Consider the following 20329-nt stretch of genomic DNA (forward strand, 5'->3'; position numbering starts at 1 on the left):
TCTTGCTGCTCAGCGACTGGTCAACGAGTGATGACAATAGAGGGTTTGACGATGATGCGCGGTATGTGTGGCTTGTGCACGTATCGGAATTTGGTCTGATTTGATATGAAAGTGTAGTGTAATATGTACAGCTAGAATGGGCCTTCACGTCAAATTATATTGAGTTAACTGCGAGGAATGTTATAGGGATAGTTTGCTTATGTATAGTCCATTGAATTGTTATTAATATTGTCATCATACGAGCACCTGTCATCACTATTCACCGTCACCATATCATCACCGCTGTACGGTATTTCAGGGAATGACGCCACTCTCACGTGGCCTTACAATACAACCCTCTTTTTGATCCCAATAAGAGTACTCTGACTATTGTGGCACTCTGCACCGCAATCATCCACGGCCGGTAACTAATTCTCTAATCTTGTATACTTGTCAACGAACAAAAGGACATATGTGTATTTACAATGACAGTACTTGAGCAATCAGTAGAATATGGCCGTCTCCGATCGGAATGTATATAGCGGCGATCGTGACGCAAGATGGACGAAGCATGTGTTCTGTTGTAGGTTACGATAGTTGCATAGATATATATAAAAGAGAGACTATAGTTAGATACTATGAACTACTTGAAGGAAGAGAATAAATTTCGAGCGAGCGAACAATCATGTGGCTCTTAGATGTTCTACTATACACATAATGCTAGTAGGTGTAGCTCACACAACAGTGGAATCCGTTGGAGTCCTTGTAGTCTCAGAAGTCTGCTGAAGTATACTATTTTTGAGACCTTTCCAATCGATCCCATCCTTAAGATGATTCTTACTATTGGCTTCAATACTCCCCATAGTCAACCATGCTTTCTTGTTGGTCTCACCCGGACACAAAAAGTTGACGTGATAGGTGAAGCTACCCTTATCATCCTTGACTGAAGTAGTCCTCCAAGAGTATTCATGACCGCTTCTTTTGAAAGTACCAGCTGCTTTAAGACCTCCTAGATCATATCCCTGGAATCTGGCCCAGACTTCAGAGGCCGTAACATCAAACTTAGCTCTCTCCTTCATTAACGATTCACTCAGTACAGTAATCTCCTCTTCTTCTCGTATATTATCGCCGTCAGTCGGAGCCTTGAAGCTGTAAACGTATAAGTCTTCACCGGTTCCATCGTCTTTCTCCTTCCGATATTTTCCTTTCTCTCCCTCAGTGGTCGTGTATTCCTGCTTAGTCCCATCATTGTCTTTAATCAGACTTACCGCTCGTCTGAAAATTGCACCTGTAGTGTTGTCGCGATCATCGAACTCTCTTAGATCCTTTTTATACCCACTCCATATGTAACGCTTGTCAGTTTTCGGGTCGGATGCCATTAAAGAGATTCTCCTTCCCCTGTGATCCGGTTCATTCATCTGACGGATAGTTATTTTAGTCAGTTGAACCGTATCAGGTACTGTGGCGGTGATTTGTTCCTTCTCACGCTTGGTGACTACTGTCCACATTGGCGCAACCGATTGAGGTATCGATGACTGGGTATCGCTTTGATTGGTAGGTGTGGTTGTGGTTGAGATTGGGCTCATAATGAACAGGTGTGATCGGTGAATTGATAATCAAAAATTGTTTCGAATAACGGAATTGGAATGTAATGTTATTGTGATAAATTGTTAGACAGTCAACTTATCTCGAGATTAGTTGTTCTTATTTATACCTTGAAAACTGCGTATATGGTCTTCATCGCCACCGCGAGTTTGAATGTCAAGTCGATACCAACCTTTGTTCGTTTCGACTCGAAAACGCTGGGACTTCCAAAACGCCACTTATTTGCTCCACCTGAAAGGATATCTTGTGAATTGTCTATGTGATCTCCATTGTCACCACTATTTTCGATTTCGAGTCAACCCCATCCTTTGTATCTGTCGACTCGAAAATACTGAAATGTTAGAGAAGTCACTTAGTTGCTCCACGTAAAAGGCTATCGAAGTGAGCTATGACGATCAAGATGGGCCTGGATTTATAAGCAGTGGCCTTCGAAGACGAAACTTGAAAGGAAAATTGACCATCCAGGGATAGCGACCTTACTCATACTGTGTGACGCAAATAGTTCGTAAGGAGTCTCTGTTCTCGTCGACTCGACAGTGCTATGACCTTTGACAATTTGCTCCACCTGAAAGGTACGATGAAGAGTGAAATTATCGAAGACCGCTATACCCATATGCAGGCGTCCACGTAGATGATTTCTGGTTAGAGATAAGGAAAAGGGGTGATGTTGTGGCGATAGAAGCTGCGTCTTGTCAAGACGTGGAGAATCAAAAATGTTATTGAAGGTTTTTTTGCCTCAGTCAAATTGTTATTCATGCGATCGATACTGGTATTTGTACATATGCTAATTCCTGCCCACTGCCTCTTGAAATCGGTCATTGTCAGTACTCCATGCGGTTCCTCCCCTTTGAATCTGTCTTTTCAGTACCTCATAAATGTCATTGCTATATTCTTCCAACTTCTCTGCTGCCTTCCCTCATCATTTCGTGTGTATCACTATCACTGAACAAAGGACGTCAGTGAGCTCGAACTAACACAGACGGGTCGATGACGATTGTTTGGTAATCGTACTTACGTTCATTTCATATTCCTACTCTACCACGGCATCGTCTTCACCATCAGGTACATATTGTTTACTAACTCCGGCCAACTCCCAAGAAACACTAGAAGATCTAGCTCTTTCTTCTTGAGCTTCTCTTTCAATTTGTCTACCTCTTTCCAAATCTTGAGCTCTTTCTTCAGCTCTAGATCTAGATCGAGCTTGAAGTCCCCTTGTAGCTGAACTTGATCTCAAAGTATCTCTACCTGGTCTAGAGAATGATGAACCTTGTTGGGGAGCAGATGGTCTGACAGGAGATTCAATGTGTTCATCTTCTTCTTCGTGAATTGTATGATTAAATCCATTGGATTGAGTTGGGAATCCTTTACCGATATTTTGTTGAGTGTCATTACTATCACTGTTTCCGTTGCTCACGACAGGTATGTAAGAGACAACGTAGCCCAATTTTCCTGGTGGATTTGATCCGAGACAGTGAAGACATGTTAATTCGGGATAAGGAAGATAAGTGATTTCAGTGTTATTTGGTCCAGATTTAGCAGTAAGTGGTGGAGGGGCTGATCCGTTGCTGCAGAATTGAATTTAATTAGCATAACCGTCCAAGTCGAGTGTAGCTTCATAGGATTGAAAAAAAAATCAAGGACTGAAAGTAGAAGATTTTGACCCACCTAGCTGTCTCACCATCAATACCAGCCCAACCTCCATTCCAATTTACGGGCTTACCATCGAGAGTGGTAAAGCTCTTCGACCCAGGGTTGAAGTCTGCAGCCCATGGTCTAACAACGCCATTGCTATTGCTGTTAGAAGCTTGTTGATGAGCTCCGTTTGGTTGAACCATTGTGCTATCAGCGAGTCAGCTGGGGATTGTTTCGAGTAGTATGCGTGAACAGAAGCGAAAGACTCAGAAGACGAGAAGGCAAGACTGTGATGTATAGGAAAAGTCCACGAAGTATCACTTACAGTGTTTCTGAATATATTATTAGCTTTAGCAGAATGATTATCAAAACGGTGATAAAAGAGATGAAAACGTGCGTTCAGAGACTGCTAGATGCGTTCCTTATATAACTCTTGGCTTCAACGGCAGGATATATTAATTTTCCAGAATCATCCGGAATGCATCATATTCACAGATCTCGTGACCTGAAGGATGAATCTAACCTTACCGAAAGACCGGCCGAAATTCCCTGTATGTTCATCATTTCCCATTGCAATCGATTTCTAGTATTATTCTTTTCGAATGTATGTCATAACGCAATTCTTCGAAAAACTTCGCAAGTCAGCGGATTTGCTTTCGTTGACTTTTTTGTTATTCTTGGCGTTTGAGGTATTAAACCCCAAAGATGCCCCACTTTGATTTTTAAGGGTAAAATGATGGAATAAAAAATGGGAAATCAGACTTAAGCGAAGTTGAAATAACTCAAACAACAAAACGGTCCGAAAAACCGAATCCTATTCAATTCTAGACCAGCGATTCGTATGTCGCTCAAATTGTCATATCAAAGATTGGTAATGCATCTTTGTCATCACATTTTACAAGGATGTTGGTTAGAACGTATCCTATCGACATTTGAGAAAACCATTCATCGCGAAAATGGCTCATGATCTGGTTTGAATGTAGGTTTGACAGAGCTATGGCAATGCATATCGCTAAGAAATCCCTCAATATTACATGAGTTTGACTCAAGCGCCACAAATAGAATACGAAATGCGGATGAATGATGATCTAATTTCGAATCTTTTAAATGATTTTCGAATTGCTTGAACGAATTGACGACAAATATGGGTTTTATCATAACCGCACAAACACCCATACACAGCCTTTTTTCGAAGCTTATATTGTACGTTATACGTACGACTCTTGCATGATTTGAGCCAACTCGATCCGTCATACCGCTGCTCGACGAGCTATTTACCAGCAGAGATCGTGTCAGCTTCTTTTACCATACTTCCGGCTATAAATGTAGATTGAAGATGATAAAAGACGATTCAGGTGGTTTGATACGGTGATAAATCCGTGATTAGCATATAGCTGGTATTTGGCGTCATTATAATCGGTGCCCCAGCAGTGTCATCAGAGAGGGACGAGAGGTGTAGAAGGTGTAGTCAAGATGAGATTCAATGTAATCTGAATGACGAAATTCTGGTCATTACTCACTTGAATATCAAGCTCCACTTAACGCTACTCCTTCATCTGTTTCCATGGATGTGATGATTAAAACTCACCCTACTCACCATGACAATTGACTATGCCTGTGTTTTACTTGATACTTCAATCGTTTCAATTGATTCAGTAGGCATATCATGTTGCCCATATTACCTAATCTGGGATAAAATGAAATAAACTACTGATAAATAAATGACCACGTGTTTTTCAAACAATTAAATACAAACCCCCATTAAACGGCATCCGAAGACTTGTTCCGTTCCTACCATCCATCCTATCATCAAATATAATAATAAATAATAATAATAATATAATATCTTCATATTTATACTCAAAACCACCTTATATATACCTCAAGCATCATGTCATTCTCATTGCTTAGGTCTCGTGGATTAAGGGCCGTGTCCCGATCAGCGGGTATTGTGAGTGATCTACTGTTTTCTGGAAGAGAATTTTGGCGAGCCAGAGAATCTCGCTAAATTTGTTGATAACGAAAATACAGAAACCTGTTCGATCTACTATCCCTGCAATGCGATTCCTCCAAACAGATGCGGATAAATCATCGCCTGCGGAATCGCTGCCAGAGGCTGGTAACCAGCCTGTAAGTACTGTTTCGTCCGTGACCGCAACCTAGAACCCAAACATCCCGAGATTTTTTGCAACTTTATCATTGTTTACAATCTATGGAATTGCTTACATATTGACCTTGTCTTATCGTTAATCTAGTTCACTGTCGCCCTTCATGGAGAATCGTTCCACTCTTATCGATGTGACGCCCCTTCCAACGAAATTTCAATCACAAAAGATGAGATGGTGAAAATGTACACTACCATGGTGAGCGGTTACTCCTTATCACAATTGGATTGCTGAGATAGAAACGCTGATATCGTACCATATCAACTTAGGTCAAAATGAGAAGAATGGAACAAGCTGCCGATGCTTTGTATAAGCAAAAGATGATCAGAGGATTCTGTCATTTAGCTATTGGACAAGAAGCCGTATCAGTCGGTATGGAACACGCTATTGATGGAGATGATCGAGTCATCACTTCTTATAGATGTCACACTTTCGCCGTATTGAGAGGTGGAACAGTCAAGGGTGTCATTGCTGAATTGATGGGTCGAGTTGACGGTATGTCATACGGAAAAGGTGGTTCCATGCACATCTTTACCCCTTCCTTCTTTGGTGGTAACGGTATCGTTGGTGCTCAAGTGAGTTGTTATTTTTCCTCTATTATCGTTATCTCTCATGTGGAAATATATGGCTCACAAATCGAATCACATCTATAGGTACCAGTAGGAGCTGGTATTGCCCTCGCCCAAAAATACTTGAAGAAGAAGTCTGCTACTTTCGCTCTTTACGGTGATGGTGCTTCCAATCAAGGACAAGTTTTCGAGTCTTACAACATGGCCAAACTTTGGAACCTCCCATGTGTCTTCGTTTGTGAAAACAACAAATACGGTATGGGTACTTCCGCTGAAAGATCTTCTATGAACACCGATTTCTTCACTCGAGGTGACAAGATTCCAGGTCTTCAAGTGAGTGTGATTCCCATCAAAACTTATAGTCACCCCGGACGACAGGCTGATTGATCACGTCCTCAGGTCAACGGTATGGATATTCTTGCTTGTAAGAAGGCCACCGCTTGGGCCAAGGAATGGGTTACATCTGGAAAAGGACCTTTGGTAGTCGAATTTGTCACTTACAGATATGGTGGTCACTCGTGAGTTTGTAATCTTAATAATTGATCGGATCCGTGAGCTGACCATCATCCTTTGCGGTTCAGCATGTCCGACCCTGGAACAACTTACCGAACTAGAGATGAGGTTCAACAAATGAGATCTGAGAAAGATGCTATTGCCGGTTTGAAGAGATACATCTTGGAATGGGGAGTCACCGATGAGGCTAGCTTAAAAGCCATTGATAAGAAGGCTAAAGAGGAAGTTGACGAAGCTGTAGAGGAAGCTAAGAAATCACCATTCCCAGATGTCAAGACATTCTGGACCGATATCTACGTGAGTTCGGTGACTGTCTCCCTCTCTCCCTGTCCACAGATCATTTTGGTTTGATGTCCGATATGGATCCTGTTTACTGACGATTTACTGTAAATTACAGTACAAGGGTACGGAACCACCTATGATGAGAGGAAGAGAGAAAGAAGAAGTCCACGTCTATCACAAGGATTAGGATTTGATCTCACTATAGACGATTTGGTATTTCTTTCTTATTTATGTACTTTTTACACATTTCACGCGTAAGGGTTCATGCATCTTAGTAGGGATATAGTATAACATAACTTTACCTACAAAAGATTCTGCACTGATTATCAAAGGTGTATATAAATAATACTGACTCCGATTACTGTCTCAAAAATCTATCGATGGTAGCTCCTTTATCTTCACTTACCTCACGGTATACCCTCGTCTGACTAGGGCTTGTTGTGACTTTATCGCCTACCTGAATGGCATTCGGAGGATAGTTTGCCTGAATGGTGACCTTGTATGAACATGGATAAATTACATGAGCTGAACCTGGCTTCTCAACAGAAGGTGTCGAGTCATTTTCAAGACCTGAATGAAGATATATTTGTCGAGACTGGCCGTCAAGTAAGGTATTAGTACAGTCAGCATAAGGATAAGATGGGATTCGAGAAAAGTAAGATCTTTCAAGAGCATCTATGCCTCTTTGCATGACATCTTGTGTGCTCTCAGAAGGAGGCATGACAGATGATACCGTAGTATCACCCGCCGCATAATGATTCTTGTTCTCTTGACTGATCACATTCTGTGGATAGGACATAATATCGGGTGAACATTGATATGGTATATCTGACATAGTGTTTGGTATTCCTTGATATGTTAATGGGGTTGATTGTATTGGATTCATTGACATATCATGGTAAATTGGATTTTGCTCATTAGCCCCGTCTGGTGGGTGCGAAAATTGAGCGTCTGAAAGCAGGTTATAATTGATTGCTTGATTGTAAGGTGTCAGACCATAAACTTCCTGGTTCACTGAAAGTTTTCGTTCCAACACTTTCTCACTTGACTTTGCTAAGTACTTCTGAAAATCCTCTCTCTCTTTCTTGTCATTATTGGACTGTTGCGAAAAAGAAGAAGACATTGTTCGTTGAGTTTTATCAGAAAGAAACAGTATTCTGGTATTCAAATGATAAAAAGTTTAAAAAGTATAGAATCAATACTTGAACTGGATTTATCATTTAAATCGTAGTTACTTGGAGTATATATAGACTTATCGAAAGCCTCGCCTTATCGTTAACAAGCATAACAATCTTCACCCTACCTTAGTATGTATATTTCAGTGGCCAGTATGGGAAAAACAGATTGCCTTCTTTCAACTGGAATGTATACATTCATCTCCGATAATTCTACATTAGATTACTCGGTCATCTGGGCTTCTATTGAAACGAGAAAAGAAGTAACTTCGTAGATGATTTACGAGCGAGATAAGCGATAAGCTCGGAATGAGCGCGAATCGAAGTACATGAGTTTCTTCGATAAGATAGAGGTGAGGGTCTAGGGGACGATTCGAGACAAATTACCTCCCCATTCTTCTAATGCACTCTCCGCCCTACACGGAAGGAAATGAATTTTATACAGTCAGTTGCATCTTGCTGACCTTTAGCTCATGAGCTTCTGGTTGAATGTTTCGCACAAGAGTCGGGAGCCTTTTGGATCTCATGTCCTTCGCAAAGGTTATCCACCACTTTGTAGAAAATCGAAGGGCATATATAGGATTTTTCTTGGGCTTTATCAATCATACAGTGGCACATCCAGTGGCGAAGTCCTGATACGTTGCCAGATGTAGTGGAAATTTCAGTAAGATTATCTAATTCTTGTCGTCAATGAAAATACGGAAGATGGACGGATCTTAGCTCAAGTTAATCGTTGATCTAGAGTAGGTTAGCTAAGTCTCGATCAAATCAATCAAATTTAGCAATGCTCCACTTCTATAGATCCAGATCCAAAGGAGCTCGGTTTGGTGATTAGATCATCTAGCTCAGATCCCGTAAGGGACCTAATTCGGCTTTGTCTAATCTTATACTATAGCTCTGCTTTTTTGTGTTTCTTTTCTTGGTACGGTTCAAAATAACGTGAAGATGGCTTTTACGGCAGACCCAAAAAAAAGACTTGTAGACGAAAATAAAAATATGGTATCAAAACAGAATAAGCTAAGATAGGATGTTTTAGTCACATGTCGATCGGTCGGGAGTCGGGCGCCGAACATTTTGTCACTTCTTGAACTTTATTTCGACTTTCAAAGGCTTTTTATAATTCAACGTCCCATGATTGATTTTGCATTCTGTTGCTGGTCATTAGAAGCGAGAGCACTTGTATCGCGATATCAGTTCAACTGACTTTTCGATGAATGTAGAATTCTTTCTGGCAGAAACGGAAGTGATTGAATACGCTTTACATGTCATCTTAAACTGAGATTATTGGTAACCGCCAAAAGCGCCAATATTAAAGTTTCTCGTCACTGGCAGTAATCGTTATGCTATCTGGAATCAACCTTTATAGGAAGAAAAAAAAATAGCTCGGCAGCCACTATTATGATACGATCTGACTCGGTTTGACGTGATACTTGACCCACTTATCAGAAGCTTGGGTCTTTACCGTCATGGCGGAGATTGGAAGTCGAAGATGTATGTCTGATCCATCAAGGGCTGCTTATGTTAAATTAAGCTTGAGGACAAGAAGGAGAAAGATGCCAAGATATAACGAGATAAACACGAGTTATCCGACTGTTCCATTGGCGCAGAAAGATACAGGGTGCAATCGGGTACTGAACAAGAAGATCTCGGTAAAGATGTAAGAACTGAGGGAGAGATATCTCTGCTGTACCACCTTCGGTTATATCGACAAATCGCAACGTTGAAAACGCATAGGAGCAGCTAGATTGTAATAGGCTTCGTGGTAAACCAAACGGCATATATCGGTGTTCTTTCACCTCCACCACGGACTATTAAGTATTACGTCAAAATCTTTTTTCAGGGGGAGGAATACCGTTAAAAAGAGGGTTTTGAGTTTTAAGTTTTCATGAATCCCTCTCAAGCTGCTGTTACCCACGACATGACTACCTACCCGTAGTTTCGTACCTTTCTAACATCGGACATCAGGGGTTTTTTAACTTTTCTTGGTGGTAAAATAGTATACGCCATCACGCAGCTCACACTGCTATGTCCACCGGGGAAAACTTCTAGACTACTGTTAGCCGCTTGAGTATTAAAAATGAATAATTCGTCGATAGCCTAAATTATGATACGACTACAATTTCATGGGAGTCACATCAACCGTGACTGGGTCAATTCACACTCAAAGGGATTGATATCCTGTATAGTTCAGGCTGTCTTACATGGAGTGACCAACCTAAGGAAAACAGTAACAAAGGGTTTAACAACGTTTCTGTGTAACTTTCAGGCACATAATACACCCCCACAAATGCAGGCAAGAAGTTGACTTCTAATTTGGAACCCTACCAATTCTTTTCTCCGCTATAATCATTGCCTGGATCTCGAAAAGCCCTTTCAGTCTGCTAGTTGACCAAGCTAGACTAGTTTGATTTCTATCAGTAGTCAACCGATATTTTCCGATATAGTAGAATCAAGGTTCAAATCATCAACGTTATTGTTCCGAAGATTCAAAGTTACCCCTTAAAACCTACAAAATACTCAAAAACTAAAATATCAATCCATCATCACCATCATTATTGTTAAGAAACGGATTTCAACAATCCTTGGCTTTCATCTTCGTTATCGACTTTAACATCGTCAAGATCATAATTTCCTGATTCTTCCTTTCAACCATACTTAAATTCCAAAACCTGTAACACAACGACCAACTTGTTACAAATCTTTCTCCGACCGACCGAGCTCACCCTCCTTTCAGTTTGATCCTTCTCAAATTATCCGACACTATCCATCTTACTCCTTTCAAGAACAAGTTATTACGCTACACGTTGTAGTATACCTCTTGTTTTCCCGACACTCACCTTTCCATTGTCCCGAAAGATAGGAAAGAAAGGAGAGCCAAGGTTATTGCCAAGCACAAGGCAGATAGGTCTGTCTCAGCTATTTCTGGTAAATATCATAAACACCATCAATAACACAATATCCTTGATTTCGTCAGAAGCGGCGATACTATTACTGTTTATATTTAGAAAACCCTTGAAATAGGGCTTCAACGCAAATTCAAGGTGTATACCTTGAGCTAAATTAGAGAGGGATCTGTTTCTGATATAGTTTAAGTGGGGTATCAACGTATCATCGGTAAGTCCGGAAATTTTCTTTTGATGAAGGTCGTGTTTTGATGGTCCCCGTTCCTATCATCTTTCCAAGAATTAATGATCTAATGGTTCGAGAAGAGAGGGGTAAGGAGAATTTGATGATATTCGGGAGAAAAGGGGTAAATGGTTGGTGCGTCTTCATCAAGACCAAGAATAGGGAAGATGAAGAGGGCGTTGAGATGTATGAACGAAGGTCTAGGCTTAAGCGAGAAGGGACATCTCACGATCATGTTTGGTCTTTTCGGACCAGCATCAATATTTGATGGATGGGTCTCTCCTTGACCTCTTTCTGCTGTTACCTCGTGTTACTATCCATGAGAAGAACGAAGAATCAGGAGATCTTGATGATGATGATTTACCCTTGTTGTGTATGATTCCGTCATAATATGATCCGCTCGCCCCAACCCAGGATACTGGTTCTGTTTCAGGTCGTTTAAACGCTTAGATCAAAAAGTTTGAACTGACACGATTTCTGTCATTACAGCTCTTAGATAATAACATACTAAGCATAAGATCTGGAATAACGGGATACAGGTGATTCAGTGCAAAATATACTCCAGCTCTCTTCCCGTTTACTCATATGACATCAATCAGTCGATAAACTCCGAAACACTGCTTTGGAATCGATGAAAACTTTCAGCGACCTTCGCTGCATCATCAACAGTATCAACAGTATCAACAATATCACCATCACATTAATTACTCGAAACAATCTCATATATACCGCCACTGACTTTACCCTTCTTGCAAATCTATCAAACACAAACAGCGATACACGACAATTAGTCTAGGCATTATACCTAAGGACGGATCATATCGGTGGATCGGTGCCCAGCGTTGCATAGGAAACACTTTATATACATCATTCCATCTATATCGCCTTTTCTCAATCCCTCATGCCGGTGGTACCACCAATGGATGATATACAGCCGTCTTCCCGAGAGGGTAGTCAGCGGGAAGGATCCAGTAGACCTGCAGCACCTGCGGGACAGGTCGAAAAGAAGAGCAGTAGTGGTAGTACACCGAATGGTAGTGGAAATGGAAAAGATAAAGGTTGGGTAGAAGGTATAGATTACGCTTACGAATATGTACCTGTAACTCAAGTGAGTTTGGTCACCCTCATCATTGCTGCTGCGTCGTTGGGAGAGAATGAAAAGATCGACAATGCTGACTTTGTGTCTACAGAGACGACAAGGTAGAAAAAATATGTAAGTCCTCTTCACTCGCAATTCCACTATCTTGCTCTTCAACCTGCAATATCCTTTTCTCGTTCTGCCTGGTTTCCACTTTCTTCGTTTCTTGCAACCCCTTTTTCGGTTATCTTTCTTTGCAATTATTCTCCTTCCTCCGCATTTCCTCAAGATTTTTCCCCAGTATGAAGCGTGGACAACCGAAACTCCACAGGGGTGGACAACAAGCAGCTCCATTCGACAGATCCAATCCCGCCCTGACCAAGAAGGTAACCACATTTCGCTAGCGACCAAGGAAAGATACCACCTCGCGCACGACAATACGGTTCAAACCTTTGCTGCCTCCTTCTTCTATATTGCTTCAAAGTCAATTAAGGCGATACATTGCCCCCAAGCTTTTCAGCTGGGTCGGTACGATGATAGGAATGCTAGACTCTGTGATAGACCGGACCAAATTGATTGTGTAAGTCCGTGGTTTGTGTCTTGATATGTGTGATCATGGCGGCAATGGCACAGGGGGATACACGGATACCTTTCAACTGACTATTCTGCCTGCCTCCTTCAGTCCGATGAATCAATAATCGTATATCAATACACACATGTAACTCGGTGAACGATACATGCGAATACGCCTTTCAACGGTGTACCGCACCCCAAGTGGTCGCACTTCTCCACATATCCAGGGTGAAGTTTCAAGAGATACGCCGATAACACACAGTCACACGAACACACAATCAACGACACACAGAACATCTTCATTGTTCGCTGCTTCACACACCTTATATCATCAAGGTCAACAATGTCCATTTGATGTTAAATATCACCTTTCAACCATGACACCCCTTTCCAGCCGACAAGTTCGCTTTTTATTGTTGGTTGAGGGGTCATCGGATATGATTCCTTCCCTCTCCTTGGAGAACAATATCTTCGGTCGAATGTTATGTTGTCCCTTTGTTACATGTGCTTCGTCTTTATTGTCGTTGAACGACTAGAATGATCACTTGAATTTTGTTCTTATTCATGATCATTGATTGGATTTTCTCCTCCTGCCACCTTTTGTTTTCTTACCTCTCTCAAATTGTCAGAAGAACGTCAATGCTAACAAGATGTGTTCTACCGTTCCCTTCTGCCTTCCAACGCCACCACCCGGCTATCGACTCATCTACGTACCTCCTCATGACGCTCCCGGGTCCATACAACCTCGATCATCCCCTCATCGGTTCGCTCTATCTGATACCCCAAATTCCTCGGCTGGATCGTCAACGCCCGCACATATGAATCCTCCCATGCCGCAATTACCGACGCCATCCGATACTCCAATGTCTCCCCGTTCTCATCGCGGTGATCAATTTGCTACCGATCACGATTGTGTGCTCAGAAAATATGAGATGAAAATGAGACAACAGCCAGTTCAAGCTAGGATGTGCGGTGTAGGAGAGAAATGTAAATTGGGTTCAGCTTAAGATCAATTTGCTGTAATTTATTCTTGAACTGATTTTGACATTTGTTTGCCTCCTTGAGCAGCCGACAGGAGACCGATTGACCCAACTCCGATAATACAATTGAAGGTTATCGACGAAAACGGTGAAGATATAACTCCCACAGATCCTAGATCAAGAACGTCGCTAAGGCGTCCTAGCCCAGGTCCGAACGGTATGACCTTTATGCAGAGTGAGTCATTCATCCTTCTACTGGTTTTTTTGAGGATTTGAGTCGGCCTAACCTTGAAATCTGTAGACCCATACTATTTCCTATTCGCTTGTCTTGTTGGAGGCGACGAAAATGAAGATGAATTGCATGTCATCGATGATGGTAAAACTAGGTTTTTGACGGGTACACCGGTATCATCGCTATACCATCTGAAAGATCTAGATAACACCGACGCTGCATTTTTCGTCTTTCCAGACTTAGGTGTTAGAAAAGAAGGTAGATACAAGCTCAAGTTGACTTTGTTCGAGATCGTTGAGTGAGTGTATTTGATCTGCTTTTCTGCTTTTGTACATACATAACATCGAGCTGATGAGCAACCCAAATTACTCGACGATCAGTCAAGAAGTATACTATTGTACGACCATGTTCACATCGACCTTCTCCGTATACTCTGCCAAGAAATTCCCTGGCATGTCTAGTGAGTAATGCTTTGCTCGATCTGGATCATTCTTGCAACCTTTGCTGACCTCATGCTGTAGAAGCAACAGATTTGTCAAAGTCATTCGCTGAACAAGGCTTGAAGATCAGAGTTCGAAAAGATCCTCGTCAACGTGAGTCGACTTCGAATTCAATCCACAAACAAATTTCAGATCAGGCTCGGCTTTTGAACCTTTCCAAGATTTCCTTATCGTCCGCAAAGTCGAAACATAAATCGCTGAAATTATCTCTGTTACCTTGTCCAGCTGCAGGTCGTGCGACAAAGACGAAGCGTAAGAGCGATGCTGCTGAGTCTGAGGAAGAATTCGATAATGTGCATCATGATCAAAGGCGACAACATCCCCCACCTCAACATCATCATCAGGCTAAACGATCAAGAGGTGCTTCTTTGGGATACCCCAATGAGGAAGCTGGCGGTGGAAGGTATTATAGACCAACCTCATCCCATTCTCACGCTGAACCTCCTCTAGGAGATCATCGTCAACAATACTCAGCACAGATGTCCAACGGCCACCCTAATTCAGGATATCATCCAAATTATCCACCCCCTGGTCACCATATGCCTCCACCTCCTCCGCCATCAGCATATGACCCTTACAGAGGTCATCAAGCCCTTACTCCTCATTATCCTCCTCCTCATGGGTCGTATGCACCTCAATATTACGAGTCAAATTCGGGTAGACCTGCTACTCATCCTGCTCCTGGCTCAGCTGGACCTAGTCACACTAGACCCCATCAATCATTACCTCCACCAGGTTATGGTCCGCCTGAACATCCAAATTTCCACCATCATCAACAGTATCATCAGCACTCAGGGTATCACCATCAAGTACCTCCTAGTGCTTATCACCAACGAGGTCCACCATATCCGGATTCACCTTATAGTGATCAAGAGAGGGAAAGAGAGAGGAATCCAAGAAATAGTGTACCCTGGCCACAAGATGCAAAAGATATCTACATCGAAGACAGAGAAAGGGAAAGGCATCGTGAAAGACAAAGAGAAGTAGAGTTCGCTTATGCTCGTGATAGGGAAATTGAGAGAGAACGAGAGAGAGAAAGGGAAAGATATTCTTCGTCAAGAGGACCACCTCAACTTCAATTACAAACTCAAGGTCAACGACCAAGAACAAGAGAAGGACCAAGACCGCTTTCTCCTAGATCAAGAGTATCACCCTCTGGACCAGGTTATAATGCTCACTCTGTACATCCTTCTCCAACTTTATCACCTGGTTTAATGCATAACCAAAGACCAGTATCTTCATCTAATAGAGAAAGAGAAAGGAATTTACCCTCACCAGGTATGACACTTCCACCACTCAGTCTTGCTACTTCCACACCACCCACCTCAGCATCCAGAAGTTCCAGACATTCAATACCAATGCAACAAGGTTCAGCGGGCAAAAGGGAAAGTTCATCAAGACCTACTTCAGCTGGTCTACCACCAATTGTCACTGATCGTGAAAGAGAAAGGGATGACACGTTAAGTCAAAGATCAGGAAGTGCAAGAGGTTCAAAAAATGCTAGTCCCACTGGAGATAATACTCCCGTTAGTGCCAGGACCGGTAGGATGAGTCTACATAATATCGTTGATTAGATGTTTACTTGAACTTGTGGATTTTGATGACGCCAAACGATCTTACTTGTTGTGATGACTCCCAGTACTTATCTCATATTTATAAAAAGATATTCATATGAAGATCAATAATAATCACCGCGCACAAGTTCGCTCACAGCAATATTAGGTGAAGCAATGTATCATATCGGAAGTAAAGGGATGAGATGTTGAAATGTAGAACAGTAGAAACAAGACAAGGCTCCATCTAGAAATTTGCACGTATCGTGGTCGTTACATTATGAATATGCATATAGTTTCATGGTACCGTATTTTACATTATCGCGTTCAGTGTACAGATTTGCAACTCGCTTTGACTCCCCATCGAGTTTTGACAGTATTCAATACATATACAGTGACAATATCTTAGACTTAATTATCATATCGCATATCACTCCATTTTTCCCTTTTTGTCAGCAACTCGCACACATTGGGAATACTTTTTTTTAATCATTTCTACCTTTCCACCAATCTTCTTTTGAAATTTCTTTCCAATTCCAATAAGTCCATTGTGGATTTTCAAATTGAGATTTTGATAACCAATTTGATTTACAAGTTCTACCATATAAATTACACCATAATTCCCATTTTTTAATTTCTTCTTCTTGTTTTAATTTTTCTTCTTTTTCTTTTTTTAAATTTTCTAAATTTAATTCTTCTAATTTTGCTTTATCATATAAATTTTTAGCTAAATTTGAAATTAAAGGATTAAAATTTTTTAAGAATTTATTATTTTTTAATTCTTCTTCTTCTTCTTCTTCTTCTTTTTTAATTGTTGTAGGAGGTAATAAAGGTTCAAGTAATTTTATATATGGTATTAATCTTTCTGAAGGTAATATTTGAGCTAAAATTATTGCCTATTTGAAAAAAAATGAAAAACATTCAAGTTAATTTAGAAATTTCAGATTAAAAAAGAGTTATTTTGGTTGTTTTTTACCTTTTGTGAATATGGATATCCAATTGACATTCTATTTTGTAAGATTGAATCAATAACATCTAATGATTCTCTGATAAAGGCGATTGAAATGTATAAGCTTCAGTAAATTGACTGTTTGTGGTTTGACGCTTAAATTAGTTAGATCACTTACTTTCTTTGTACCCAAACTTCAAATGTTCTATAAATTCCATAATCCATTGTACCTATTCCTCTAGGATCACCATTAGTTACCCATTCTGTCCATTGTCTAACATCATGTAAATGTTGTTCAAGAGCAATTGAAATTGGATCTCGTGATTCTCCTCCTTCTGGAGGTGGCGTCAATCTAGGTAAAGCTTTTGGCATTATACTGTACGCTTTTATATATACTATGGGAATTTAGTACTGTAAAGTTCAATTGTTCAGAGTGATAAAGCGTAGGATTGGTTTCGATGTTTCCCACTTTTATATCAATTTGGATATAATGATATAATAAGTCTTTTTAGGAACTTTTAGAGGTCATTGTACGAATCCATTTCGTCATCAATGAACAAGTCAACCATGTCTTCAACTTACATCGAAGCTTGACATGATGAGAGGTGATGCAATGATGTATTACCAAAAAGGGAATAAAGTGAAGATAGCATTCAGCGTTCGTGTCAAACACCTATTCAAAGGATACAAAAAGAGGACTTTGAAGGTAAAGTCGTTTACCCCACGAATGATTAGTGCTGTATTTTGACATTGTAAGGTGAATATCTACTCCTAATACGTCACACAACTGCTAGTGAAGAACATTCTATTGAGTAAAACAGACAGGTTGAACGAATAGTTTGTTCTAGTCCATGTCGTGGTGTAGGCGTCAATTGATGCGAGGTCATGTGTGAACTAACTCAGGGCGTTAAAGGTTATCTCAATTCATGTTCAGAGTTGGGGAACATTTCTTTTTTTTTGGATAAACAACACGTATATACATTTACTTTTTGAATATCCATTCTGCATATACAATTTTTAAAATTACAATATGTGGTCGTTAAAAAGGGAAATCAAGTATGATGTGTGATGTAATGTGATTTATGATTCAAAAGAAGCGATGATTGTATGTTTGATGGTAAATTTTTACAAATGATACTACAATGAAATATTTATAATGGGAAAACAGAAAATGTCTTATTAGACTGAATTACATTTCGACTTTTAGCATTACCCCATTTTGACCTTCATCTAATATTGGAGAAGAATTCAAATAATCTTCTTCATTTATATCAATATCCATCAAATCTGATTCAGATTGTTTACCTTTTCCTTTAAAAGTGCTACTACTTTTAGGTGAAGTGCTAGTACTTCTAGGTGAAGTGTTACTACTTTTAGGTGAAGTATTCCATGAAGGTATAGGTACAGAAGGTAAAGATCTACCTTTATGTAACATTTCTGTTGTTGTTGTTGTTGTTGATGATGGAGACGTATCATCAATAGGAGATTCTTTTCTTTTTCCATTAGTATTCAATTCTGTTACTGAAGAATTTGAACTTGAAGGTTTTGCATTTATTGATGATTTAGATAAAGTACGAGGTTTAGGTGCACCTATACCTGGAACAGGGAAATAATTTGTTAAACCTTCAGGATTTTTTCTTTCACCTAAACCAACTTTTTCTTCAAAATTTAATTGTTTTTCATATTCTGGTGAAGAAAGTGGATTATTTACGTATCCCGATTCAGAAGTAGGTGATAAAGAAGAAGATTTTAAAATTGGTGATAAAGAAGTATTAATTGTAGGTGGAGATAATCTTGAAGAGGAAGAAGGATTTGTACCATTTGATTCGGAAGATAAATGTGATGTAGGAGGAAACATATTTCTAACGTCATGAGGATGTGATTTAAATGGACAAGGACCTAATGAAGGATCTGTTAAATGTGGACAAACAGGTGCGAAAATAGATAAATTAGGTGCTGAAATTGGTTTAGGTACAATATTTGGTACAGGATTAGCCTTTGTTTTACCTGCTGCTCGAGCTTTTAATTTATTTCGAATTGATAAAGGTGTTTTATCAGTTAATGTATCTTTATCATCATCGAATGTAGATGTAGGAATGCTTGATGATGATGATGATGAGAAAGGTGAATCGGTTATTTCTGGTGATTTTGATGTAATGGTTGATTCGAGTTTTGGTGGAGTAGTTGGTCTAGATTTCATCTTTTTGTGAGAGTGTAAAGCTGGAGCAGGTACACCATCGTATACTTGACCAGAAGATAAAGATTCGAAACCCATATGAGAGTTTGATGTATCAAGAGAATGCCTTCGGTTATTAGAAACATAAATGGTTTCAGGCCAACCCGCAAGGGCGACCATTAAAGGATGCGGTGACGGGAATTGCATTGACAGATTGGCAGCTGCAGCAGGTGAAAGGGGAGTAAGAGGGAGATGTTCCTTTTTGGCTCTAAATTGAGGTTGAGGTCGAGAATTTGGAGCAGGTAAAGAAGGTGACGATTTCGGTCGAGGTAATGGTGATGAAGAGGGCATTTTGATTGAATCCGTTTCTCCCACTTATAGTGGTTCTACAATTGATGAAACGGTTATCTCAAGATAGTTTTTGGTGTCCAAGCGACGAGTAGAGGTGAATGAAGTTTCTGAAATGAAAGGATGATGAAAAGCGGTATTTGTTTAGATGTGGTATGACCTAATTTAATTTCAAAAGTACGAGTTGGGGAGATCAGCTTGAGGCGTCTCCTGGTATTACCTTGATGAATAAAGAGTTCGCATATGTGATTATACTCACCACTTAAAAGGTCTTGGGTTAAGCTCTTTCAATGATCTAATTACGGTATAAGACCAAGAGTTGATTTACGAATCTAAGGAGAGCAAAGGCAAGGATAGAATTCCTATTTTAGGTTAAATGGGTCAATCAATGTGAATTTGGATTTCTGTTTTGTTCAGATAAGTTGTAAATGAAGGAAAGATATGCATTAATCTCCTATAATCATCTTGTTTCTCCTTATCGACCAATATATTCTGAAAGTATTCCTCTATCTGATGTGATATTGCATAACTACTATCTGATATTGTACCCGAAATGATACTTTTACTAGTAGTAATGTTTTAAAGATCTCAAATTGTAATAACCGATATCCCCAATTCCCCAATTTCTCAAAAATGATCGACAACAAATATCGCGCTATTTACCGGATTATTACAATTTAAACCCTAATAGAAATTAAACTTGAATATAATAGGATTATAAATTATTGTAATTCTTTCACTTTTTTGGCATTAGGCGACGGATGAGATAACCGGTCAAGCATAAAAGTGATTTACCGGTAATGAACTAACAGATATATAGAATAACGTAATAAAAGCGGGGTTGACTGTAAATTTCGGGAACACCATCCGATCACTTTTCAACATATTCGGAAG

At 40.1% G+C, this 20329-nt stretch overlaps 8 protein-coding genes across 8 annotated transcripts; 3 read left to right on the forward strand and 5 right to left on the reverse strand.

Moving 5' to 3' along the window:
- Positions 1-713: 713 nt before the first annotated feature.
- On the reverse strand, positions 714-1565 carry I206_101347 (uncharacterized protein; the record flags this gene model as incomplete). The annotated part of the gene is made up of 1 exon (XM_019158384.1): positions 714-1565. The coding sequence occupies one exon, from the start codon at positions 1563-1565 to the stop codon at positions 714-716; it is 852 nt and encodes a 283-aa protein (XP_019008997.1).
- Positions 1566-2614: 1049 nt separating this feature from the next.
- On the reverse strand, positions 2615-3419 carry I206_101348 (uncharacterized protein; the record flags this gene model as incomplete). Its single annotated transcript, XM_019158383.1, has 2 exons — positions 2615-3149; positions 3250-3419. The coding sequence occupies 2 exons, from the start codon at positions 3417-3419 to the stop codon at positions 2615-2617; spliced, it is 705 nt and encodes a 234-aa protein (XP_019008996.1).
- Positions 3420-5107: 1688 nt separating this feature from the next.
- Positions 5108-6932, forward strand: I206_101349 (pyruvate dehydrogenase (acetyl-transferring) E1 component, alpha subunit; the record flags this gene model as incomplete). Its single annotated transcript, XM_019158382.1, has 8 exons — positions 5108-5167; positions 5248-5346; positions 5472-5579; positions 5651-5956; positions 6035-6283; positions 6350-6468; positions 6532-6760; positions 6861-6932. The coding sequence occupies 8 exons, from the start codon at positions 5108-5110 to the stop codon at positions 6930-6932; spliced, it is 1242 nt and encodes a 413-aa protein (XP_019008995.1).
- Positions 6933-7103: 171 nt separating this feature from the next.
- I206_101350 (uncharacterized protein) lies at positions 7104-7868 on the reverse strand (the record flags this gene model as incomplete). The annotated part of the gene is made up of 1 exon (XM_019158381.1): positions 7104-7868. The coding sequence occupies one exon, from the start codon at positions 7866-7868 to the stop codon at positions 7104-7106; it is 765 nt and encodes a 254-aa protein (XP_019008994.1).
- A 4079-nt stretch (positions 7869-11947) lies between these two features.
- On the forward strand, positions 11948-12263 carry I206_101351 (uncharacterized protein; the record flags this gene model as incomplete). The annotated part of the gene is made up of 2 exons (XM_019158380.1): positions 11948-12154; positions 12237-12263. 2 exons carry the CDS (start codon positions 11948-11950, stop codon positions 12261-12263), a joined length of 234 nt encoding a protein of 77 aa, XP_019008993.1.
- Positions 12264-13347: 1084 nt separating this feature from the next.
- I206_101352 (uncharacterized protein) lies at positions 13348-15983 on the forward strand (the record flags this gene model as incomplete). The annotated part of the gene is made up of 6 exons (XM_070202379.1): positions 13348-13684; positions 13766-13912; positions 13979-14207; positions 14290-14369; positions 14431-14502; positions 14635-15983. 6 exons carry the CDS (start codon positions 13348-13350, stop codon positions 15981-15983), a joined length of 2214 nt encoding a protein of 737 aa, XP_070058480.1.
- Positions 15984-16447: 464 nt separating this feature from the next.
- Positions 16448-17283, reverse strand: I206_101353 (uncharacterized protein; the record flags this gene model as incomplete). The annotated part of the gene is made up of 3 exons (XM_019158378.1): positions 16448-16858; positions 16939-17008; positions 17090-17283. 3 exons carry the CDS (start codon positions 17281-17283, stop codon positions 16448-16450), a joined length of 675 nt encoding a protein of 224 aa, XP_019008991.1.
- Positions 17284-18100: 817 nt separating this feature from the next.
- On the reverse strand, positions 18101-19438 carry I206_101354 (uncharacterized protein; the record flags this gene model as incomplete). Its single annotated transcript, XM_019158377.1, has 1 exon — positions 18101-19438. The coding sequence occupies one exon, from the start codon at positions 19436-19438 to the stop codon at positions 18101-18103; it is 1338 nt and encodes a 445-aa protein (XP_019008990.1).
- Positions 19439-20329: the final 891 nt, after the last annotated feature.

This window comes from Kwoniella pini, chromosome 2, assembly GCF_000512605.2.
Source record: "Kwoniella pini CBS 10737 chromosome 2, complete sequence".
NCBI lineage: Eukaryota > Fungi > Basidiomycota > Tremellomycetes > Tremellales > Cryptococcaceae > Kwoniella > Kwoniella pini.